A 21,996-nucleotide genomic window follows, 5' to 3' on the forward strand; every position below is an offset into this window, starting at 1 on the left:
AAATTAATTATTTCTTAGCCACTATAACTTTTCTTTAAAAAAAAAGACAAGTTTTAAAAACTATAATAAGCTAAATGTACAGTACAGTACAAAAAATCTGTCCAGGGCCCTGTTTCAAAATGGCAGGTTTGTCAAACTCGAAAAAGTTAGTTGGTTGAACCTCCTTATTGAAACTGGCCTCAGATCAGTGTACTCATCAAATAGCCACAAATACAGAACTTTTAAACAAATATTACCGGAAGGAAAATAATTAAACCATATTGGTAAAAGGAGTTAAAAATAAAATTGAAGTTAAAAGATTTTTTGACATGAATTGGTGGTGATAAGATGGATGTTGTGCCGATTGGGCAGGTTTACGTGGCTAAAGGAAAATGAAGAACTGTTTTAAATGATTAACGACATACGACACAATGTTTCAGACCTTTTTAAGACCAAAAATGTTAAAGTGTTTAAAATTGTTACCCCACAGATACCCTGATATATATTTTACATACAATGGAAATTCCACTGAAGCAGTAAGTAAAAAAATATTGGCTTTTCTAGATGGTATGAATAATTGTATGATAGCATTGGTCGTAACTAGATAGAACTGTTTCACTGGTTGCATCCAGAAGTTGCTGCATTGCATTACATTACTACACTACATTGGTCCTCTATTTGCACTGCGTACGGATCCAAACAGATATCAAATCATCCATTTATCCCTTAGTAAGAAATCAGAATGGGTTGCATAAGACACCAGATGTAAGCAGTAAAGCCTTCAGTCATTCCCATGACATAATTTTCATGACTAGATCTGTCCTTCGACATCTGCTCACACTGCTTGCAGACCTGTTTTTGTTCAAGAAATTTATTCTCCATCGATTCTGATGTTTATTTAAATGCACCTTTCTTGTCTCTTGAATTAATTCTAAGCTTATTCTTTAATAGCAGAAGCAGCTGTATGCTTTGAAAATAGCCGTACTCTGCTCACCTCCAATTCCTTACACACACCACTCAAACCTAAAATATTCATTAAAGGCATAGTTCACCCAAAAATTCTAATTTCCTGTTACTTTACTCATGCACAGGTCATCCAAGATATAGGTGACTTTTTTCTTTAGTAAAACATTAAACAAGATTTTGAGCTGAATCTGTGTGCCTTGGTGATTCATATAATGACAGCGAATAGATTTAGAAACTAAACATTATTTACAATGTTAATAGCTTTAATCCACAGCCTATTTAAACAGTTTTGGCACATGTGTGACTAGTCTGATTGTAGTCGAGTGGCTTTTGATGATGAAATCGGGAGTGCTTGCTTGGACAGGAATTCAGGTTATACAGTTTGTTGATAAATACTGGTAATTGTGTCACCAACTCTCGCAATAGCATCATCAAAAGCAACTGGACTATAATCAGACTACAGTCACACATGCACCCAGAACCACTTGATCAGGTTGAGGATTACAAGAGTGTTCATAGTCAGCTGTTTACATTAATTTCATGACATAAAAGTCAACTTGCATGACTCGGCCAAATGCAAAAGTGCTCATCCTTGTTAGCATTTGAGTGTATAATTAAAAACTAGCCTAGAATGCCGTCTGCTGTTAGAAATCAAACTCAGATTGGCTTCTAGAGAGAACAGTGATGCATTTTGAAAATCTCAGAATCTATTAAACAACAGTGCAGGTAAAAGGTGAATGTTCAAACAAAGCAACTCAACTCAAATCAAGTGGTACTCAAATGAGTTAAGCTCATCCATCCATGCTCATCCCGTTGAAGAAAGAAAGAAAGAAAGAAAGAAAGGAAGAAAGAAAGAAAGACCAACAAATACATTTTAATAATGGGGTTAAAACGTGCTCCAATCTTAATGCAGATTTAACTGAAACTTCTCGAAATTTGGCACAGGTCTCAGCGTCCAGGGTCCGTTTACAAACATACATGACAGTGAAATGCTGAGGGTCCGCCAGCGGATGTCTGGCTGACGATGTGAGGATAATAATCTTGATTCATTTCACGGTAAAATACTCGCAGATGTGCCGACGCTGAAAATAAATGGTTGCATGCTGTTTGGAAATAAGCACGACTCGACGACAGGCAAAATGACGTCAACGCCTCCAGACTGTTTATGTCATGCGTGTGGTAATAAATGCGGGGTGTCAAGAGAATCTCTAGCGCCATCTGTTCCCACTGTCAATGGACATGTGAACAGTTACACTGTAAGCAACCGAAGCTGCAAATGGAGTCACATTTTGCCTTTGCTTGAGGATTACAAGTCAAGTCAAGTTGAGCTTTACAGTCATTTCTTTACATGTATGGACATACAATGGAATGAAATGTTGTGTCTCGTATGACTATGGTGCTACATAAACAATCATAAATACGAACACAACACTAGATGTAGGAGCTATTTTATGCATATATAGAATACATTATTATAACTTTAATGATCTGCTTAAAGTAGGTCAATTTATTTATATGCTTTTGATGAAGTAGCAGGTAATGCCTTTAAATAAATAATTATTTAGGTCTATTTAATTATTTATTTATTATTTATGTAGAGTAATTAAGACATAAAATAAAATAGTAAAATATAATCAACAACAAATAATGTAAATTAAAACTTTAAATGAATGTTTATTGACTGTCCTATCACTTAAAAAATAACAAACATTGCACATTTCTCTGTATTTAGGCTAAAATACTGCTTTATTTATTTATTTATTTGTGTATGTATGTCTGTACTTTCTTTTTAGTTGTCTTTTATTTCTTTAATTTTACTTTTCAAAGTGAATCCTTATTGCACCTAACAAGTTTACAATAATTATAAAGCTTTTAACATGTTTTTATTGATTATTGAAGGAATTATATTGCTTTGTTTCGTTATTTCATCTTCATTTACAAGTTGCAGAGTATTTAGAGCTACTGTATATTTCTGTGCATTCACATCCCGTCCCTTTGTGTCCTTTGGCAGCATTGTCACAAGCTGCTGTTACACCTAAAATCATGTTCTTAATCCCATAGTGGCATGGCAGACAACACATGGAGGTAATGATCCTTTTGAAGTGCCACCCACTATATACAAAATTATTAGCCCTGTTAATTATTAGCTCTCGTATATATTTTTTCTAAACATTTCTAAATATATGATGTCTGTCATGATGACAGTACATATTTTACTAGATATTTTTTTCAATTACTAGTATTCAGCTTAAAGTGACAATTAAAGATTTAATAAGGTTAATTTGACAAGTCAGGGCAATAAAGCAAATCAATATATAACAAAACTGTAAAAAAAAATATTGCTTAAGGGGGCTAATAATATTGACCTTAAAATGATTGAATGAAAAAAAAGAAAAATGAAAGTGATACTGCTTTTATTTTAACCAAAATAAAACAACTAAGATTGTGATTAAATGTAAATACTTAACTATACACATAACCTGAGACAGACCATACAAATACTTTTACATAAGATATTGCCTAAAAGAGCTATTTTAAGGTTGAAGAAAACAAGCAGTACAACATTATTTGTGGTACATGTGAGTCCATGCAAGATGCAAATTTGACACCCAGTGGTTGAATTAGGTATTGCATTCCAGGTTCAAAAAACACGCAAACGCAGGTTGCCAGATTGACAAGATCAACAGGAGCAAGCCAGACTATCGAGCCCAAAGGCTGATTTAAGTCGTGTTCTAAATAAAAGCAACGGCACGCGATAGAAGGAATATTTTTCATATCAAAAGGCGCTTTTTATTCCAACCAACACCTAAAATGTATATTTTAGAAACGGCTTCTATTTCTTGCAGATGAACAACAGAATAAACTGATACTGATCACCTCATGTGCTTTATTTAGTTTTAAATAAATAATAATAATAATGTGGGTTTGAATGCCATTTTACATGACGTTTATTGCCATACTACTGAAAGCAGCAGCAGATAGTTCACCTCAGATCTCGAAAATAAAACAAACCATTTGAAATTGAACTTTTAGAACCGCGACTCAGTGCAAGCCAAGACATATCAGTGATTCATCATGTACACCAAATAATGTTAAGGAGGTTTATTATGTATTAATTAGATTACAAACCTTACCATTTGGCTGGAGTGCAGTGAGTGCACTATTCTGTGCTTCTGAATGGCTGTATTTAAATTTCTGCCGTGTTTCATCTGGTGCAAACAGCCAAATTGCTTATCACTGCTTATCTCGTCACATAACTTGTTGTTAAAACACGAGGTTACAATGCAACCTGCTCACCTAATGTTTAACATTTGTAAAATTTATATTATTTGCTAATTAATAATAATTTTTGTGGAACTCTGAATCTGCGTCTCATTTCAGATTTCGGATTCGGTTTCCATCCACCGAAGGTAGCCTTTCGGTCACCGTACACTTTGAGAGCCTTCATGAATGAATGAAAAAAATACACTACCAAGACAACCCAGGGTGCTGAAATATAATTAGCTAAACTGGCATTGGGCGGGTTAAAGTGACCAACACAAACAAGTGTTCCGGCACGTAATGTACATTTTCAAAACAAGTTAATTGACTTTAGCATTGTTTTTCAGATAAACAAGTATGTTTCTTAAATATCTGCAAACATATTATAGTATTTGTATGCTTCAGAAGAGCCAAAACATTACACTTTTAAGTAAAGTTTAAAGTGTTTCTACGGGTGGTTTGTCAAACCTGTGTAAAGCACACTCAGATTTTTTTCTAGAGATATTAAGTAATTTTAAGAAAGTGTCTGGTGTAAGTTTGCAAACTGGTGGAAGTGTCTGGAAATGTGTCGGATGAAATGTACTTAAGAACTTGCATAGTTTTTTAAAGGTTCTATTAAGAATCAGTTTTTTTTAAATGTATCACTACTATTATTATTTTATATATGTAAAATAAATGAAATCATCTTAGTTTTTTTTAAAAAGTTGGAGACAAGTAAATGCTTTGGCAACAGTTTTTGTTACAAAAAGAGGCAACAGCCTGATAGTTGTAGAATTTTCAAAGATGAATGTTGCTCATCAACCTGAATACAATTCAGTGTTACTTTAGAACGTTAATTAGAAGACACTTGGAGTCTCACGGCTGTCAAAAGCTTCCAAGAGTGCTGGAAAAAACATCTGCATGTCTGGTTGTGGCCTATGGCAATCAGACAACATTCTCATTGACTTCAGCTGTGCTAATAGCACCTTTGAGATGTCAAGCACATTCCCAAATTACATATTGTATGAGTAGTTGACAAATAGGCAGTAAAAACTTTTTTTTTTGTAAAACACATTATTTTATAAAAAGTAGATATATTTGTGTAGTTGGAAGTTATAAGGGGTCAATTCTTTTTTTAGTTTTGTTTAACATTTTTCTGAACTGCATCTTACAGTAAATATGTCATATGCTCTGACAGCAAAAATGTATAAAAACAACTCAAGAAATATAATATACACAACCTAATCATATACAAGTAGCATGAGAGCGATTTATCTTCATTGTTGGGCACTTATCTTCATATAGTGATATTTATTTTAGATGAAATTTTGAATCTTTTTTTGCTGTTGTTGAACATTTTCAATAAAAAGCCAACGCGAAATAAGACTTTTATAGAGGTTCCAAAAAAAAAAACAAAAAAAAACAAAGTTAATAAATATGTGAAAATGCAGGTGCACATCATGGGTTTTACAACTAATTAACAAATTATTCATGTGTTTGTGATTTAAGATTAGCATACAGTGTCACACCAGAAGACAAGGTTCTCAATGACAAAATGTATAAAGTTCCTAAGTTTTTTAGAAATATAGAAATGATTAAAAAACTTAAATGAAAATGATGCCCGAGGCATTTATCAATGACTTTATGATTTTCTTTTTGATTAACATGAGTGATTTATTGAACTATGCTTACAGTTGAATTCAGAATTATTAGCCCCCCTGAATTATTAGCACTTCTGTTTATTTTCCCCCCCAATTTCTGTTTAACGGAGAGCAGATTTTTTTAACACATTTCTAAACATAATAGTTTTAATAACTCATCTCTAATAACTGATTTATCTTTGCCATGATGACAGTAAATAATATATGACTAGATATTTTTCCAAGACACTTCTATACAGCTTAAAGTGACATTTAAAGGCTTAACTAGGTTAATTAGGTTAACTAGACAGGTTAGGGGAATTAGGCAAGTTGTTGTATAACGATGGTTTGTTCTGTAGACTATCGGAAAAATATATAGGCTAAAGGGGCTAATAATTTCAACCCTAAAATGGCTATTAAAAAATTAAAAACTTCTTTTATTCTAGCCAAAATAAAACAAATAAGACTCTCTCCAGAAGAAAAATATTATCAGACATACTTTGAAAATTTCCTTGCTCTGTTTAACATAATTTGGGAAATATTTAAAAAAGAAAAAAAAAATTTAAAGGGGGGCAAATAATTCTGACTTTAACTGTAAAATAGTCACACCATAGGGCTGTGTGGACAAAAATAATAATAATAAAATAATAATAATATAATGTTTTTTGAGTTGACTAAACTTTTTAGGCTAAGTACTGTACAGTAGTTGACTCGATTTAAGATGAGTCAACTCAAAGAAAACCATTTACTGCATGTGTAAAATCATCAACATCACGTCAGCAACCCATATCTGGCATAAAATACATTCTGAAAGATTATTTCTCATTAAATCAACTACACTTACATGAAAATTCCAACGAAATTGATAAGAGTACAATATATACATAATGGAATCTAAAATCTAAGGTTAAGGTTGCTGCTCAGTTCCAAGCAAAACAAACAATTAAGTTAACTTAATCTCCTTAATTGTTTTACAAATTTAAATAGTTTAAACATAAAACAATGAAGTTGTCCCCCAAAAGCTTAAGAATTGTGTTGTTCCAATTCATTCAATTAGTTTGAGCATGCAGAAAAAGTCATTTTCATGGTGAAACGATGATTACAAAGATCAAATCTACAGTAGGATGTTTTGGCCATTTGGCTCATCTCCACACTTTCACCAGACACAGCAGTATGACATCGTAAACAGCTTCCTAACACACTCTTAAGAGTATCATTACTGCTACAGTCCTGTCTGTAAGTGTTTTTTTTTCTTTTCTCTGACATCTGTTTTCTTTTGTTGTCTGAATGGGAGGTAACAAAACCTGTGATTAGTGTTGTCACGATACCACTGCTACGGTACCAGAGAATCAGTACCAGGCATATACCAATCAACCATTTATGCAACCAATTTCCCTAAAACTGTTGGAACTATTTAAAAATAAAAGAAATAAAAGTTAAAATGCTAATCTTCAATGATTAAACTCATTTTGCAAAAAGCTTTTAAATAGTAACAAGTGAGCGTAAACTTTTATATAGGTTCATAAAACTATAAATATAACACATATGTAATGTTATAACATAATATTCTGCACACTAGATGATTTCATTACATTTTTAAGACAAAATGTAAAACAAAAGTGCATTACCACAAACTTTATATAACAAAGTGAGTGGTGTCAGTAAAAAGTTTAATAATAATAGTATTATATATTATATAAGTAATAAATATATATTAATATATGAATATAATAATGTCAAAATAAAATAATCAAAGTGCAATGTTTATCGAAAGTTTAATTCATTACCTCCCCCAACAATTAATTTTGATTTATTTCCATGTATACAACACACTCCTTTCCAACTCACTGCTGAGAAAATAGTAAAACAGATCATCTGCAACAGGATAAAGAATGAGCCTCCTCCATTCGGCCTCTTTACTGTTACTTTACTTTACTCCTTTACTTTTGTGGATAAGGAAACGGTATTGTCCACCGCACTCCACTGAAGACATTCATTAGCGTACATGTTTAATTTTGTTTGTTAAGGTCAAAGATTTGTTTCAAAACTATTTCTAAATTTATTTCTAATTTCCAGCAAACTAATAAATTAACAATAATATTGAAGTGTGGTCAAAAAACTGAGTTATATCCAAACACACATCCTACTCTTATGCCCCATATGGTGACGCATGCGTCTCCAAAACCCGACAGATGCAAATAATATTTTTGGAAAACATTTTAATCCTTTAATTTTTCATAAAATGTAATGATATTTGTGAATTGCTGTACATCCTTTGTGTAATAGACAATGTCTAAGCGTTTAGACCCGCACAGTGAATAACTAGCTATGCTTGACATTAGGCCAGCTTTTCGATTGGTCAATGGTGCAGTCTATTTCAATTCCTCAAAATGGCAATGCGACAGCAATGCACCTCAACATTTGTCCTCTTCAGACCAGCACACCCATGAGTACACATATGGCCTGTTTCCACTGAGAGGTACAGTAGGGTACGGGTCACCTATATCAGGCTTGCGTTTCCACTGCCAAAAGGGTACCAATGGTCAGCGCGGTGTACGACAAAAAGTCGCGGTCGACGTCATTTTTACTCAAGGAAATTTTACAGTAAAGCTGTACGGGTCATTCACATATCATGAGAAGCTCTTCTCACTAAACAAATGCTTTATACACATAAATACTTGTGTAAAATGTTCATTACTAATCTTTCTATGAACATGATTTGATTAAAACTGCAGATCAGTGATAATAACCTACTGTAACATCTGCAATTATATGAAATAAATAAATAAATGCAACCTATATGAACACATACAGACCCTTACAGTCTCTGATATGTTATCAATTACAGAAGAACAACATACGACAGACATTTAGTCCTTATTTGGGTTCAAAAACAACAGGAAATACAGCCCACAGTCAGTGCAAACCTCTCATTTGTGTCTTTAATTTTCACCAGCACATGTAACCTCTTGTTAGACAATAATTGCATCATTCCGAGTTCATAGTAGTCCAAAAGGTGCTGATAATGGTTAAACATGGCAGTTTGTTCATGTTTTTTGTTGCAAAATCATTATCATCATTTGTTGCTGTTTTTTTCTGGCTTCTTCTTTGTTTTTTCACGCTTCACTCTCGTGTTTATCCCTTTTTGAAAGGATCGGATGTCAGAAGCACTTCAATAATCACGCGCATGTTATTAACATGAGCTCAAGTTCGTTATTTCAAATATAACGTAGACGCGCGGCGAGCTCTCAGAAGAAAGTGAAACCGCTCGCTCTTTTAGACGGGCTCGTAAAACAACAACAGGACATAGCGTATTTTGTTCTTCTTGGCTTTTTGGCTGTTCATCAAGACAACGGCAAGGTTTGTCTGAGCTCTGGTCGACCATGACTTATTATTATATGTTATCTATTATTATGGTGTAATGTCTCGGCTGTGTTTTTAAAAATGAAGGTTCCTTTGTTTTCATTCTCCTGCTTCTGCAAGTGACGTATCTCTGTAAACCAATAGCATTCAGTTGTGCGTCTTTTCTTGTGCTAGGTATCCTTTCGAAAGGGTTCCCAAAAAGTACAGTACGGTTAGCTTTTTGGTACACTTTGACAGTGGAAATGGCCATATAAGCGCACCGAACCGTACCGTACTGTACCACTCAATGGAAACGAGCCAAAGGTGGCACAAACGGATTTGCTATTTAAACAACATGCTGTAAAATTTAATAGATACTGTCGCGCTGGTCTGAAAATAGCACAGAAATCATGCCAAACACATCTTACGCCTTATTGCGCTGGGTGTAGGGCCCATATACACTTAAAATGTTTTGGGGTAGAGTAAATCATGGACTTTTTTAAGTGATTAAACCCAATTTTTTACTTTTACCTAATAAACTATTTAGTTTGAAGAAATAATTGACTTCATTACAATGAAATCTCATGATTTAAAGAAAGTCATATTTTATTAATATAAATATTTTAATGCATTATTATTGTCTTTAAAGTTACCTTTTAGATATATTAAAGCCCTAAACAAACTGACTTAACTTCATAACAAAACAGAAGTTTTAGCCAAATTACAGATTATAGTTCAAGCAGGAAGCAATGGTCTGTGTTTCGGTCTAACCTCTTCTCACTCCTCAGTTTAACTGGTAGAATAAAAGCAAGTCACGTTTTTCTTAGGTTAACTAGAAGTCATTCCAATAATTACAAGCTGGCTGTGAGAAGAATAAAAAGAAAGCACAGCTTCCTCTCACAAGTCGTCCACTTCAGCAAAATGAAGTCACAAAAAAAATCTTAATAAGAAGTGAGCAGAATAAATGACTCTAAACAGAACAAAGAGTCTTCTTCTTCCCACGTGCAATTGTGTGTTGACAAACAAGTTCCACTTGAGCAAAATGGAAGTATTGTGAGGTGCATGGCACACGTGTTGACGGCTGGGACCAGACAAGAGGCGGAGGAAAATTTTCTGCCAGGGGGAGAAGGTGGGGTGGGGAGGGGAGAGTGGTGGTAGGTGGTGGGGAGTGGGGGTCAGCGACTGTGGGCCTGAGCAAAAGGGGAGGGCACAGCACACGTGAAAAGATATTTAAGCCGCATCCACTGCAGGCCCTCATCTCAGCAGACATTCGATTCTGAAGAGCAGAGAAGAGACACTTGTCTGGAAAATATTCTACAGACTGTGTTCTTGTGTCATCTGAAGAGCATTCACCACTAGGATCGATTTGAATCTTCCTCAAAGCAAACTTTCTTCACACTAAAGAACGGCAAAAAGATGACGGCTACATCGTTGACTCTTTTGCTTCTAGTCCTGGGTCATGCCATGGCTCAGAATGTTCTCAAGAAGAACTTGGCAACGCCGAAACCGGTAAAAGGAGCACAATGCTGCGATGAGGTGCGCTCCCTAAAAGTCCAAGTAGCCAATCTGAGCAGCATGCTGGAAGAATTGAACAAGAAGCAGGAGTCTGAGCTCATGAAGGTGGTGCGGCAGATGATGGAGCTGGAGAAGCTTAACCAGCAGCAAGAGGCCCGTGTTACCGAGGCCGAGAGCAAGTATTCTGAAATCTACAATCAGATCGAAATCATGCAGCTGCAGGCCGCCCAGTCTGCACCACAGCAGAGCACTTCAGGTGAGTTCTGACACTCAACGTGTGCTTGAAAGCTTAGTTTCCAGGCACACACCATGTGTTTCTCTACTCAGTAGGGTCATTGGTCACATATGCTGGCTGTCGACATACATCACAGCGCCAGAAGTTGTCCTTGTAGGTCACGGGATAATGTAACCCACAGATTTAAAAAGATCATTTTGTTGTGTAAAAGAAAACTTGATGTAAATTCTCCTAAATATTTTAAAGAGGGGACTATTGTAGTACTCTAAAGGACAATATTCTCTACATTAACTCATTAATTAACATTGGCCTTTCTATAAAGTTTGCCCAAAAAGGATGATTTACTCACTATTTGATCCAAACCTTAATCAATTTCTTTGTTCTATTGAACACAAAAGAAGATGTTTGAAAGAAAGCTGGAAAAACCACTTCAATGGTAGGAAAGACAAATAATATGGAAGCCAACTTTTTAAAATATCTTATTTTGTGTGTAAAAGAAGAAAGAAACTCACAGGAGGTTTGAAACAAGCGAGTAAATGATGACAGAATAGTCATTTTGGCCTGAATTAAATCCCTTTAAATCTAAATTACACATTGATTTCCACAATGAACAGTGAGCTGTATTTCCAAGCTAGTGGCTTGATATGAAGTAAACAGATGTCTACTTTGGAATGGAAGATGATAGCTCTATTACCCTGATGCATTATCCAGAAAATACTGTAAAAGATACTTCTTACAGCAAATGCACTGTAACACGAGACAAGAAAAATTGGAGCGGAAAATAAAAACAAAGGTGTAGTTTCATTAAAACGCTTTCATGCTTGCACATGGACTTCCTCAGACACACACGTTTCCATTTGAAAACCATTAACATAGCTGTACCCAAGAAGCTGTAAAATGTCTGGAAAGCAGTTGGCCGTAATCAGTAGGTAATAATACAGGTTTACCATGTGTAGGAATGTCTGGCTTTACAACAGTAGCCAAGTCACAGCAGGTAATTTGTGCTTCTTGCTCTGAGCCCACAAGAACTACGAAGCACTATTAGACTACTTATTAGTCTTCTAGAAAAACGGGTGTTAAACTAAGCGAGTCGCGAAGCTGTAATTTAATATCCAAATTAGTAGTTCCTTATTTGTTAACGGCAATACTGCAAACAGTAAACAGATGCGTTTGAAATGTGTCTTTAGCTGATATGAAGTTGAATTCAACGTTAAATAATTATTTTTAAAATGCTCCATCTGGAATTTTCTCTCTTTTAGATGCCATCTATGATTGCGCATCCCTTTACAACAAAAACTACAAAATTTCCGGAGAGTACAAACTACCGAAAGATGACTTCCTTGGAACACCAGAACTCAACGTAAGCCTGAATCCTCGCTCAAGTCTTCGTACTTTAACTTGAAAGATCATCAGTCACTCATTTTTGCTTTTCTTTTTTAGGTGTTCTGTGACATGGAGAACAACGGTGGTGGCTGGACTCTCATTCAGAGACGTAAGATCGGGCTGACAAGCTTCAACCGGGACTGGAAGCAGTACAAAAACGGTTTTGGCACAATCCGTGGTGATTTCTGGCTCGGTAACGAACACATCTTCCGTATGACCAGACAGCCCACAGTGCTGAGAATAGAGATGGAGGCAAGTATGCACAACATACCTGCCAACGTTTGTCCACGAAAATCCAGAAAATCAGAGAGAGGGGGTTAGGTTCGGGGTTGAGGTGTCTAAATGATACTCTTGAGAACCGGGTACTGTGTACTGTGGTGTAAAGCGTGTTTTGGGCAACCCAGGGGTTTCACAGACCGTACCAAAATGCTGAGGATGGGGGGGGAGGTGCGGCGTTGAAATTAAGGGAGTTTTCCGGCATAAATAACAAAACGGGAGGGTGGCGGGTGATGGGTCTGAAATACAAGAGACTCCCAGGAAACCCGGGAGTGTTGGCAGGTGTGATGCACGACCAAAAAAAAAAATCAACTAATTTGATCTTCATTACTGAATAGTAACCCATTAATAAACATTCTGCACATTTTTTCAGGACTGGGAGGGTGATGTACGCTATGCCGAATATGGCTTCTTCACATTGAGCAACGAAATGAACAGCTACAAGCTGCTCATCGCCAATTACAGTGGAAATGCCGGAGACTCTCTGCGCTACCACAATAATACTAACTTCAGCACGAAGAACAAAGATAACGACAAGTGTCTGGACAACTGTGCACAACTTCGCCAAGGTAAAATAAAAATCAAACAAACAAGCGTTTTCAGTAGAACTGAATTTTGTGACTTAATAATAATAATGGCTTTCTCCTCCAGGTGGATACTGGTACAACTGCTGCACTGACTCCAATCTGAATGGTGTGTTTTACCGCTATGGATCACATACCAAAAATCCCGATGGCATCTCTTGGTATGGATGGCACGGACCCAATTATTCATTGAAACGGGTGGAGATGAAGATCCGGCCCCAGACCTTTGTACCATAAAGACTTGCTAAAAACTAATCTTGTGCACCACTAAACCTGGGTATCAATGGATCAACAGTATAAATCTTGAAACGGTCAACTATTTCAGGGGGAATGCGTCTGTATAACAGAGTGTTGTAAGACTGGATTATGTGATAAACGATGTTTGATTGTAAATTGCATTTTATACAAGGTATTTATCTCGTAAATATGTTTATATTTTCTTTAGCCTTTTCCAGAGGATTTGTTATGCACATGATCATAGAGCACAAAGGGGGAAAAACAGCAAAAGATTAAATTGTGATGTTCAGTGTTGCTAGAGTGCGACTTATTACAGGTCAGAGAAATTCACTGGTAGAGTAAACTTAACTCTGTAAAAAGTAAAATATTGAATGGTTAATAAAATGTATTTTTAAGAAAAAAAAAAACTATGATTCGTCTAAATGAAATGCGTATGCTACAGTTATGAATGACACAAAGAACACACAACATTCTGAAACATCATTAAGAATGACTAATATGATTCACATACACATACCTGACAAAAGTCTTGTCGCCTATCCAAGTTTTAGGAGCAACACATAATAACTTGACTTCCAGTTGATCATTTGGTATCAGAAGTGGCTTATATGAAAGGCAAAGGCCTCTAGATCACACTTATTTCACCAAAGTAAAATATTTAACAAAATAAAATTATTAAATAATGGCTTGATTTTTAATTATTTCATTAGAACAGTAAGGTCTGACTTTGCGTATGACAAAAGTCTTGTTATTTAACAGAAATAATGTACAACATAGAATATAAAATCATGGTGTAATCGAGAAATAATTAATATTGTGTATGACTCGTAAGAGCTTGGAGGACTGCATCCATACATGACTCAAATCTCTTATTAATAAAGTCATCTGAAATGGCAAAGAAGGCTTTCTTGCAGGACTCCCAGAGTTCATCAAGATTCTTTGGATTCATCTTCAATGCCTCCTCCATCTTATCCCAGACATGCTCAATAATGTTCATGTCTGGTGACTGGGCTGGCCAATCCTGGAGCACCTTGACCTTCTTTGCTTTCAGGAACTTTGATGTGGAGGCTGAAGTATGAGGAGCGCTATCCTGCTGAAGAACTTGCCCTCTCCTCTGGTTTGTAATGTAATGGGCAGCAAAAATGTCTTGATACCTCAGGCTGTTGATGTTGCCATCCACTCTGCAGATTTCTCGCACGCCCCAATACTATATGTAACCTCAAACCATGATTTTTCCTCGATTTGACTGATTTCTGTGAGTACCGTGGGTCAATACGGGTTCCAGGTCTTCTGCAGTAATTTTGATGATTGGGATGCAGTTCAACTCATGATTTACCTGAAAAAAAATTATCTCCCTGCCACTTTTCCAAATGATCAACTAGAACACAAATTATTATGTGTTGTTCTTACAACTGGGATTGACGAGAACACTTTTGTCAGGTAGTGTACACAGGAACGAGATCAATTCAAACAACTATTACCATTAAAACTAAACAGTCCAAGCACTTTTTATATCCAATAAGAATAGATATCGATTGATATGAAAATGTCATATCATTATTATAATGACCAAAATAATCACGGTTATCAGTATGATCACGGTTTTATTAAAATGACCTGAATGTATTCAAAAATATATAACAAATACTTACCCCACCAAGTTTTGTATCTGGCAATGAACAAACAACATCTAAAAGTCAAAGCATTAAGCAATTTTGTGACAAACAACATAAACATGGAGCCCTTGATTTGGATTTGTTTGCTTATTTTTGTATCATAATATGTACTTATTCTTTGTGCGTGTGTTTTAATAGGTAATTCAATGTATTGTCTGTAAATCCTGCACTTAGAAAACCCTAACATGTATTCATGTTTATGTTGTGTTTTCATAAAGCTGCTTTATGAAAGCCTAAAAGGTTGTACGATTTGACGAAAATATCTAATTGCAATTTTTCTGAGCAACATTTTGATTTGATTTGTGATTTATTTTGTAAAGTCAAACTTCAGATTTGCATTTCTAAATACACACTTTAAGAGAATGACAATTAAATCTAAACCCAAAACTAAATAAAAATAACACGCAAAAAGTGAATTGAGTTATTATTAAATTATCCAAAAAAATAAAAATAAAAAATCCATTCATTCCTTGAACAAATATCCCAAACCTGGGTCAACGCGAGTACATTCCACATGCTCACTTTAGCCTGTTAGCTCTGGCATTCTGGGAGATCCAGATGAGGTTTCACTTCCAGGAACTACATGCCCTCGCATGACCTTTCAGTGCACTTCAGCACTTCCTGTAAAAAACTAGTAGACACACACTTTGCGTCCCAAACCTCTTATTTCTACCATTTAAGACTCAGCACAAAACCTAAACTTCACACAAAAATTTACATTTACATTTAGTCATTTAGCAGACGCTTTTATCCAAAGCGACTTACAATTGAAGTAAAACAACTAAAACAACTACAAAATGGATAGTTGTTTATGTTTTTTTACTCACTGTTTTCTATTTACTCACTCGCTAAAGAAGATATTTTGAAGGCAAAAACTGAAGAAAGAAAGCCAATACAGCTTTGTGACGAGCGAAATGATGACTAAATGTTCAGTTTTGGATGAGCTATCCCTTTAAATTTCTTAATAAATAAATTTACTGACTCCATTAATTGTTTTCTTTATAAAATACTGAAGTTTGTTTTCACAAGCGAAGCGGTTTGATACTTGAAGACTCCCTCAAGAAGCAGTCAAGTAGAAACTGAGAAAATGTGCTTGTAAAAACGCAAATATTATTGCTGAACAAAGCACCAACGCTAATCAAATGTGATCATTATCATCATCATGCACAGGAAAAAATGGGAATGCACCAAAATAATAAGCTAATTATTTTTAATGAAAATAAAACATTTACTGTAATTGCCTTTGCAGACCACTAGAACCGTTGTGAGGTATTTATTAGTCTTTCAGGAAAAATTAAACAGCAATAAAATCCTTAACCATTTTTTTTATTTTCAGGACACAATAAGACTATTTCACTAATAATTGCTAAAATCATTCCAAATATATATAAATAGAAGAAAACCTGATTAAAAAAAAAGTCAATTGATATTTAATTCACAACATGTGGCATGTGCATACACACGTGAACTCTCTTAAATCTTGTTTTAAAGTGATTTTGTAGTATTTAAAACAAGTGGATTTTGCATCAGTTATTTGTACACCATTTCAGTAATTTGTACACCTAAACATCTTCATATTAGGATTTTTCACACAAGCTGCCTAGGTATGCCACATGTTCACACTAAATCCTTTCTATATTTCTTTATATAATTTTTGTATAATTTAATTTCTATTATTTTATTTACATTTATCTGTATATTTGCTAATCTTCACTGTATATGATGAAATGATAGACAAATACTGTAGATATGCACCATTCTATTCATTTTAGGATAAGATATAACAAATATGTAATAATATATAACATCCAGTCTATGTTTTCCCAGAGATGGGTTACAGCTGGAAGGGCAAGCGCGGTGTAAAAAATTGCTGGATAAGTTGTGGTTCATTCTGCTGTGATGACCTTGGATTAATAAAAGGACTAAGCCGACAAGAATATGAAATTAAATGAAATCAGTCTATGTTTAACAGAGCAAAACTGTTCCACAGTTTTTCCAATGATATTTTTTCTTCATGGGAAAATCTTGTTTCTTTTAGTTTAGCTGCAATAAAATAAGTTTTAATATATATTTTATATATATATATATTTTTTATTATATTTTATTTTGATTACTATATTTAAATTTTATTAAGGTCAAAATGATTACCCCGTTTAAAACAATTTTTTTCAATTGGCTATTTTATAGCCCTTAATAAATATAAATAAAATATAATAAATAAAAATACAAATTTCACATGACGAGGCTAATAATGTGTGTGTATATACACACACACACACACACACACACACACACACACACACACACACACACACACACACACACACACACACACACACACACACACACACACATACACACATGTATATACACATACATATATATATATATATATATATATATATATATATATATATATATATATATATATATATATATATATATATATATATATATATATAAATACATACACATGACACATCTGATAATATTTTGTCGTCTTGAGAGTTTCTCACTTGTTTTATTTAGGCTAGAATAAAAGCATTAAAAAAAACAAAAACAATTTTAGGTCAAAATTACTAGCCCCTTTAAGCTACATTTTTTCCGAAGTCTACAGAACAAACCATGGTTATACAATAAAATAAACAGGGGGGTCTAATAATTCAGGGGGGCTAATAATTCTGACTTTAACTGTATATATATTTTGTATGTTTTTTTGTATAAAACTTATAATCTATTGCACTTTATTGTATAGCATAACTTACAATATAAACTTAACATCATTATAAGTTTGCCCAGAGTGTGTGTTTTCAGTTATTCTAACATTAATTTGTACATTTAGAACAACTTTAATAACAATTTTTTTGTCAATCATAATAGGTTTCAATCCCAAATGGTGCGAATACCCGTGCATAGTGAATGAGACTCAGTGTTCCACCTTATCATCCTATAATGGTCTTTTGATCTGACAAGCAAAATAATCAAGACTGACCGCAAGTCATCAAAAACCAATTAGACTTTTCCCCTAACATTCTCCGCCTTTCAGAGCATCTTTGTTCTTTCCCACACAAAAAAAAACCATAATGACAATAAAACAAACAAGACTAAACAATATCCATGACCTAAGAATCTCAATTAGTACCAGGCCAAAAGATTGGCTCAGTCTTCAAAGTTTATTTGAAATTCCCCCCCACAAAAAAAAAAGCCTTTTATTCTAATTCGGAGATGCATTATTTTGTCAGGGAGGATCAAATTGAGTAACAAACTATGACAAACACTGGAATACACACTAATGTGCATTCCAAGCCACAGAATCATCAACAATATTAAAACAATACTGAATCCTCTTGGACCACTAATATCACCAATAGATCAAGATGGGCATTAATGGCAATTGATTATTGCCAGAATATCAAAACCAACTGTAGGTGGTAGATCATTCTCATATCTGGCACCTAAATTCTGGAACAGCCTTCCTAGCACAGTTCGGGAAGCAGACACACTCTGCCAGTTTAACACTAGATTAAAGACACATCTCTTTACATTAGTACGAATTCAAATAAAATACAAATTCTTTTAAAATCCAAATCCTCTAAAGCAGGGGTCGGGAAGCTTTTTTAAGCAAAGAGCCATTTCAAATTTTTTAGCAAATGCATTTTTTTAAAGAGCTATTGATACTACTATATATAATACAGGTTTAAACGAAACCGTTATGTCCAGGCGCAACTCAAAAATAAACAAATCTAAGTCCATGAATGAAAATGAATAGATTTAATAGAACAATTAATTCATAGATTAATATATTTTTTTCTTTTCGCCATCACCACTTATGAATGTTGTCTGTATTTACGAGGACAAGGTTACCACAGAAATGTAGGTTGTTTGCCCTCTGTGTCGCAATTCAAATTTGTCCACAGAGTCACACACGTGGATTAGTTGAAAAATCTATTTATTGTAAACTGATTTCTTATTCATTTTGCTGTAAAAAAAAATAAAAAAATTACACTTAAAAGAAATTGTATTTGTTTCAATAGGAAACCTTCGGATTTCTAGTGACAGTATAATCTTTTAAACTGCTAAATATTACTAAAGGGAGCCAGCTGGAGAGCCACAGATTTTTGGCTAAAGAGCCACATGTGGCTCGCGAGTCATAGGTTCCCCACCACTGCTCTATAGGATTGTTAGTCTGCATTAATTGGGGAAATCGGAGCCTGGAACACTTCCCAAAAGGTATTATGATTTGAACTGCATCTACGGTTATGGTAGACTGTTTCTCCTTATCCAGAAATCTCCATAATCCAGGACCAGGCCGTATCCTGAGCAGATGCTGTGGTGGCCATGGAGGAGTGAAGAGCACGAGACTCCATTGACAGATGAGTCTCCACATTGATCCCGCAGACTAGCCTGAATACACACCAGTGACCTACTTATAGCTGCAGCTTCTCCACGATGGATGTCCGGCATTCTCCAACCTCTGGTGCCTAGATTCCAGCTCTGCACAAGTTTGGCCAGAGGAGAAATGGTCGTGCCCAACTGAGCCTGGTTTCTCTCACGGCTTTCTTCCCCTTCGCTTTGGTCAGTTGGTAAAGATTCGCCACTGTTGACACTGGCTTGTTGGTTTGAGACTTGTGGAGCCACGCATCATTGGATTTGCTCTTCAGTGTTTGGACTTTCAGCAGTAAAAACTAAACCACACTAAACTGAACAATTTCAATGTACTACAACTTCTATGTTAAGCTGCTTTGATGCAATCTACATTGTAAAAGAATTATAGAAATAAAGAATTGAACTGAATTGAAGTTTACTGTCTGTTGTGAATAATCAGCAACAAACAAAATGTCCATTATCATATCAAACAGTAGGTAAACACTGTAAACAATAAGGACCATCTATCGTAGACACCAATATCTATCAACACACTTCATCACCTTACTTTCCGTCCAAGAACAGTCTCACGCTTTTGTAATAACAATTAACCTCTTCGGTGCCATTCTGTGAGTGAATATGCAGGTTAGTGTATGCTCCATCCATCTCTTTTTACTTTCTGTCAGCTTCGGGTTTGATTAAAGAATTAATCAACTATTACAGGTCAGAAAATGTGTTGTGTTTAAGTTTTACATTTTGTGACAATTAGTTTGTAATAAACAGGATAAAGTACATTCAGGCAGCTGTTATTTCAGATTAAAGCCCTTCAGTCTTATACAACAGCCTTCTGATTTACGTGTGTCTTTTTTTCAGTAAATAAACCAATCAATCTGCCTACAATTAATTGATATGCAGGTGTGGTCTTGAAATAAATTGTCGATCTGATTAGATTGAGATCAAAATGCACTTTAACCCAAATCAAGAGCTCCAAAATAGATCTCAAGACGTCAAGAACTTTCACATAAACTTTCTTTTAAGCTTTTTTTTTCTAAACTTTGCACAGACTGCAAAAGCAAAAAGGATTTCTGGTGATTCTGTGAAGGACATTGTACTTAAACCTTTATAGATGAAATCAGAAGAAACTCAAATCCCAAAGTGTCTTCCAGTAGTTCACAGATCACGTTTAAAACCAAACCTGAATACGTCCCAAAACAAGCAATCAATGCGCTACAGTGGAGGAAACTTGAGACGCGAGTCATGGTTTGGTGCTCATACTTTTAGAACCACAAAATATATAGAGGATATACTTGCAAACAGTGCAAAGTGACTTCTTAATCACAAAATATGTAGATATATGTGGCTTTTTTAAAAAAGAGGATAATTTAGTTCAATCAAACGAAAAATTCCAGGATCTTGGGATGATATAAGCTCACTGGACAAAATCTAGCTTTGGAGACCCTAATGATGATTACTATTTCCTGTGATGTCGTTAAAAGACTAAATACACAGATCCTTTAATAAATGAATTGAGAAAGCAATAATTCATACAGTAAAAAATAAAACTACAGGCACTTAATCATTTAATGTAGTGGGTGGCAATGTTCTTTTCCCATAGTTCATTTCAAGCCATTCTGGGCTGCGTTTTCTAATAGCACTGTTAGCCAACTATGTTCACAAGTTTAGTTGAGCTAGGGTTATTGTGAGAAATGCATAACTGCTCTAATGCACGATTGTGAAAATGAAGATACAGTTTACAATAATTTTTGTTATTTTGTCATTTATGCCAAGTAAAACACATTTTTTTACATCCACACACTTGTTTGCTTGGTTCCATTAAATCAGACTCAAATTTGTTTTACCCTTTGGTAAGTGCGGATCATTCTGGCAGGTGTGAATACAGTAATCGGCCTCTAGTGCGCACCAAGCAAACGGACCGAGACCCAGCTGAAGAGGCGGTCTCCAGTGTTTCCACTGTAAACCAACTATCAAAATCCCTGGCATTAACCAAAGACTATAGAATACTAGTACAGGAGCTGATCATTGATCTCTATAGACTGACGTTTCTCAGGAGGAGAAGCTCAGACCAGCCGTGTGTTTTTACGACAGTTTTTGTGGTTAACAAACACAATGTAATCTCAGCGAATACTTGCTTCACAGACTTGTGAAATATCTCAAAATAAAGCTTGAAATCTCTACTATTAAATGATCCAACTACACTTGAAAACAACGTTTTTTGGTTTTGTAACGTTTTTTGGTTTTTATGAAACAAATGTGGGGTACAGTCCATCCTGTGAAACGCACAACACATGACAGAAACAACTACTCAAGTGCCATAAAAAAGCACACCACATTTTTCTTGTTTTGTCAACAAAAAAGGCAACGTGATGCGCTTTGCGTTTTTGGAACGTAGAAACGTGTTTGGTGTGGTCGGCCACTAGCTGTGCTTTATGTGCTACTAAAGAATAACAAAAAACAGTGGACCTGTTTGGCGTCATACGGTCCATCAGATCCTTTAGAGGTGTACCTTTCTTGGTTTCACTAAATCTTCCAGGAGCTGT

At 35.0% G+C, this 21,996-nt stretch overlaps 2 protein-coding genes across 6 annotated transcripts in view; one reads left to right on the forward strand and one right to left on the reverse strand.

The window, feature by feature from the left end:
* The window catches only part of mtor (mechanistic target of rapamycin kinase), a 236,007-nt gene that overhangs the window by 125,390 nt on the left and 88,621 nt on the right, over positions 1-21,996 (reverse strand). Inside the window, exon 29 of one of the 5 annotated variants that reach the window (XR_015496853.1) lies at positions 18,889-21,069. The gene's annotated coding sequence lies outside the window, so the exon portion shown is untranslated. 5 annotated transcript variants of the gene reach the window in all.
* angptl7 (angiopoietin like 7) lies at positions 10,424-13,792 on the forward strand. The gene is given in 5 exon segments (NM_001006073.1): positions 10,424-10,938; positions 12,177-12,277; positions 12,358-12,552; positions 12,950-13,145; positions 13,228-13,792. Coding segments are annotated over 5 exon segments (1,017 nt in total). The 5' UTR covers positions 10,424-10,583; the 3' UTR covers positions 13,398-13,792.

Source organism: Danio rerio, chromosome 8, assembly GCF_052040795.2.
Source record: "Danio rerio strain M-AB ecotype USA chromosome 8, GRCz13ab, whole genome shotgun sequence".
Taxonomy (NCBI): domain Eukaryota; kingdom Metazoa; phylum Chordata; class Actinopteri; order Cypriniformes; family Danionidae; genus Danio; species Danio rerio.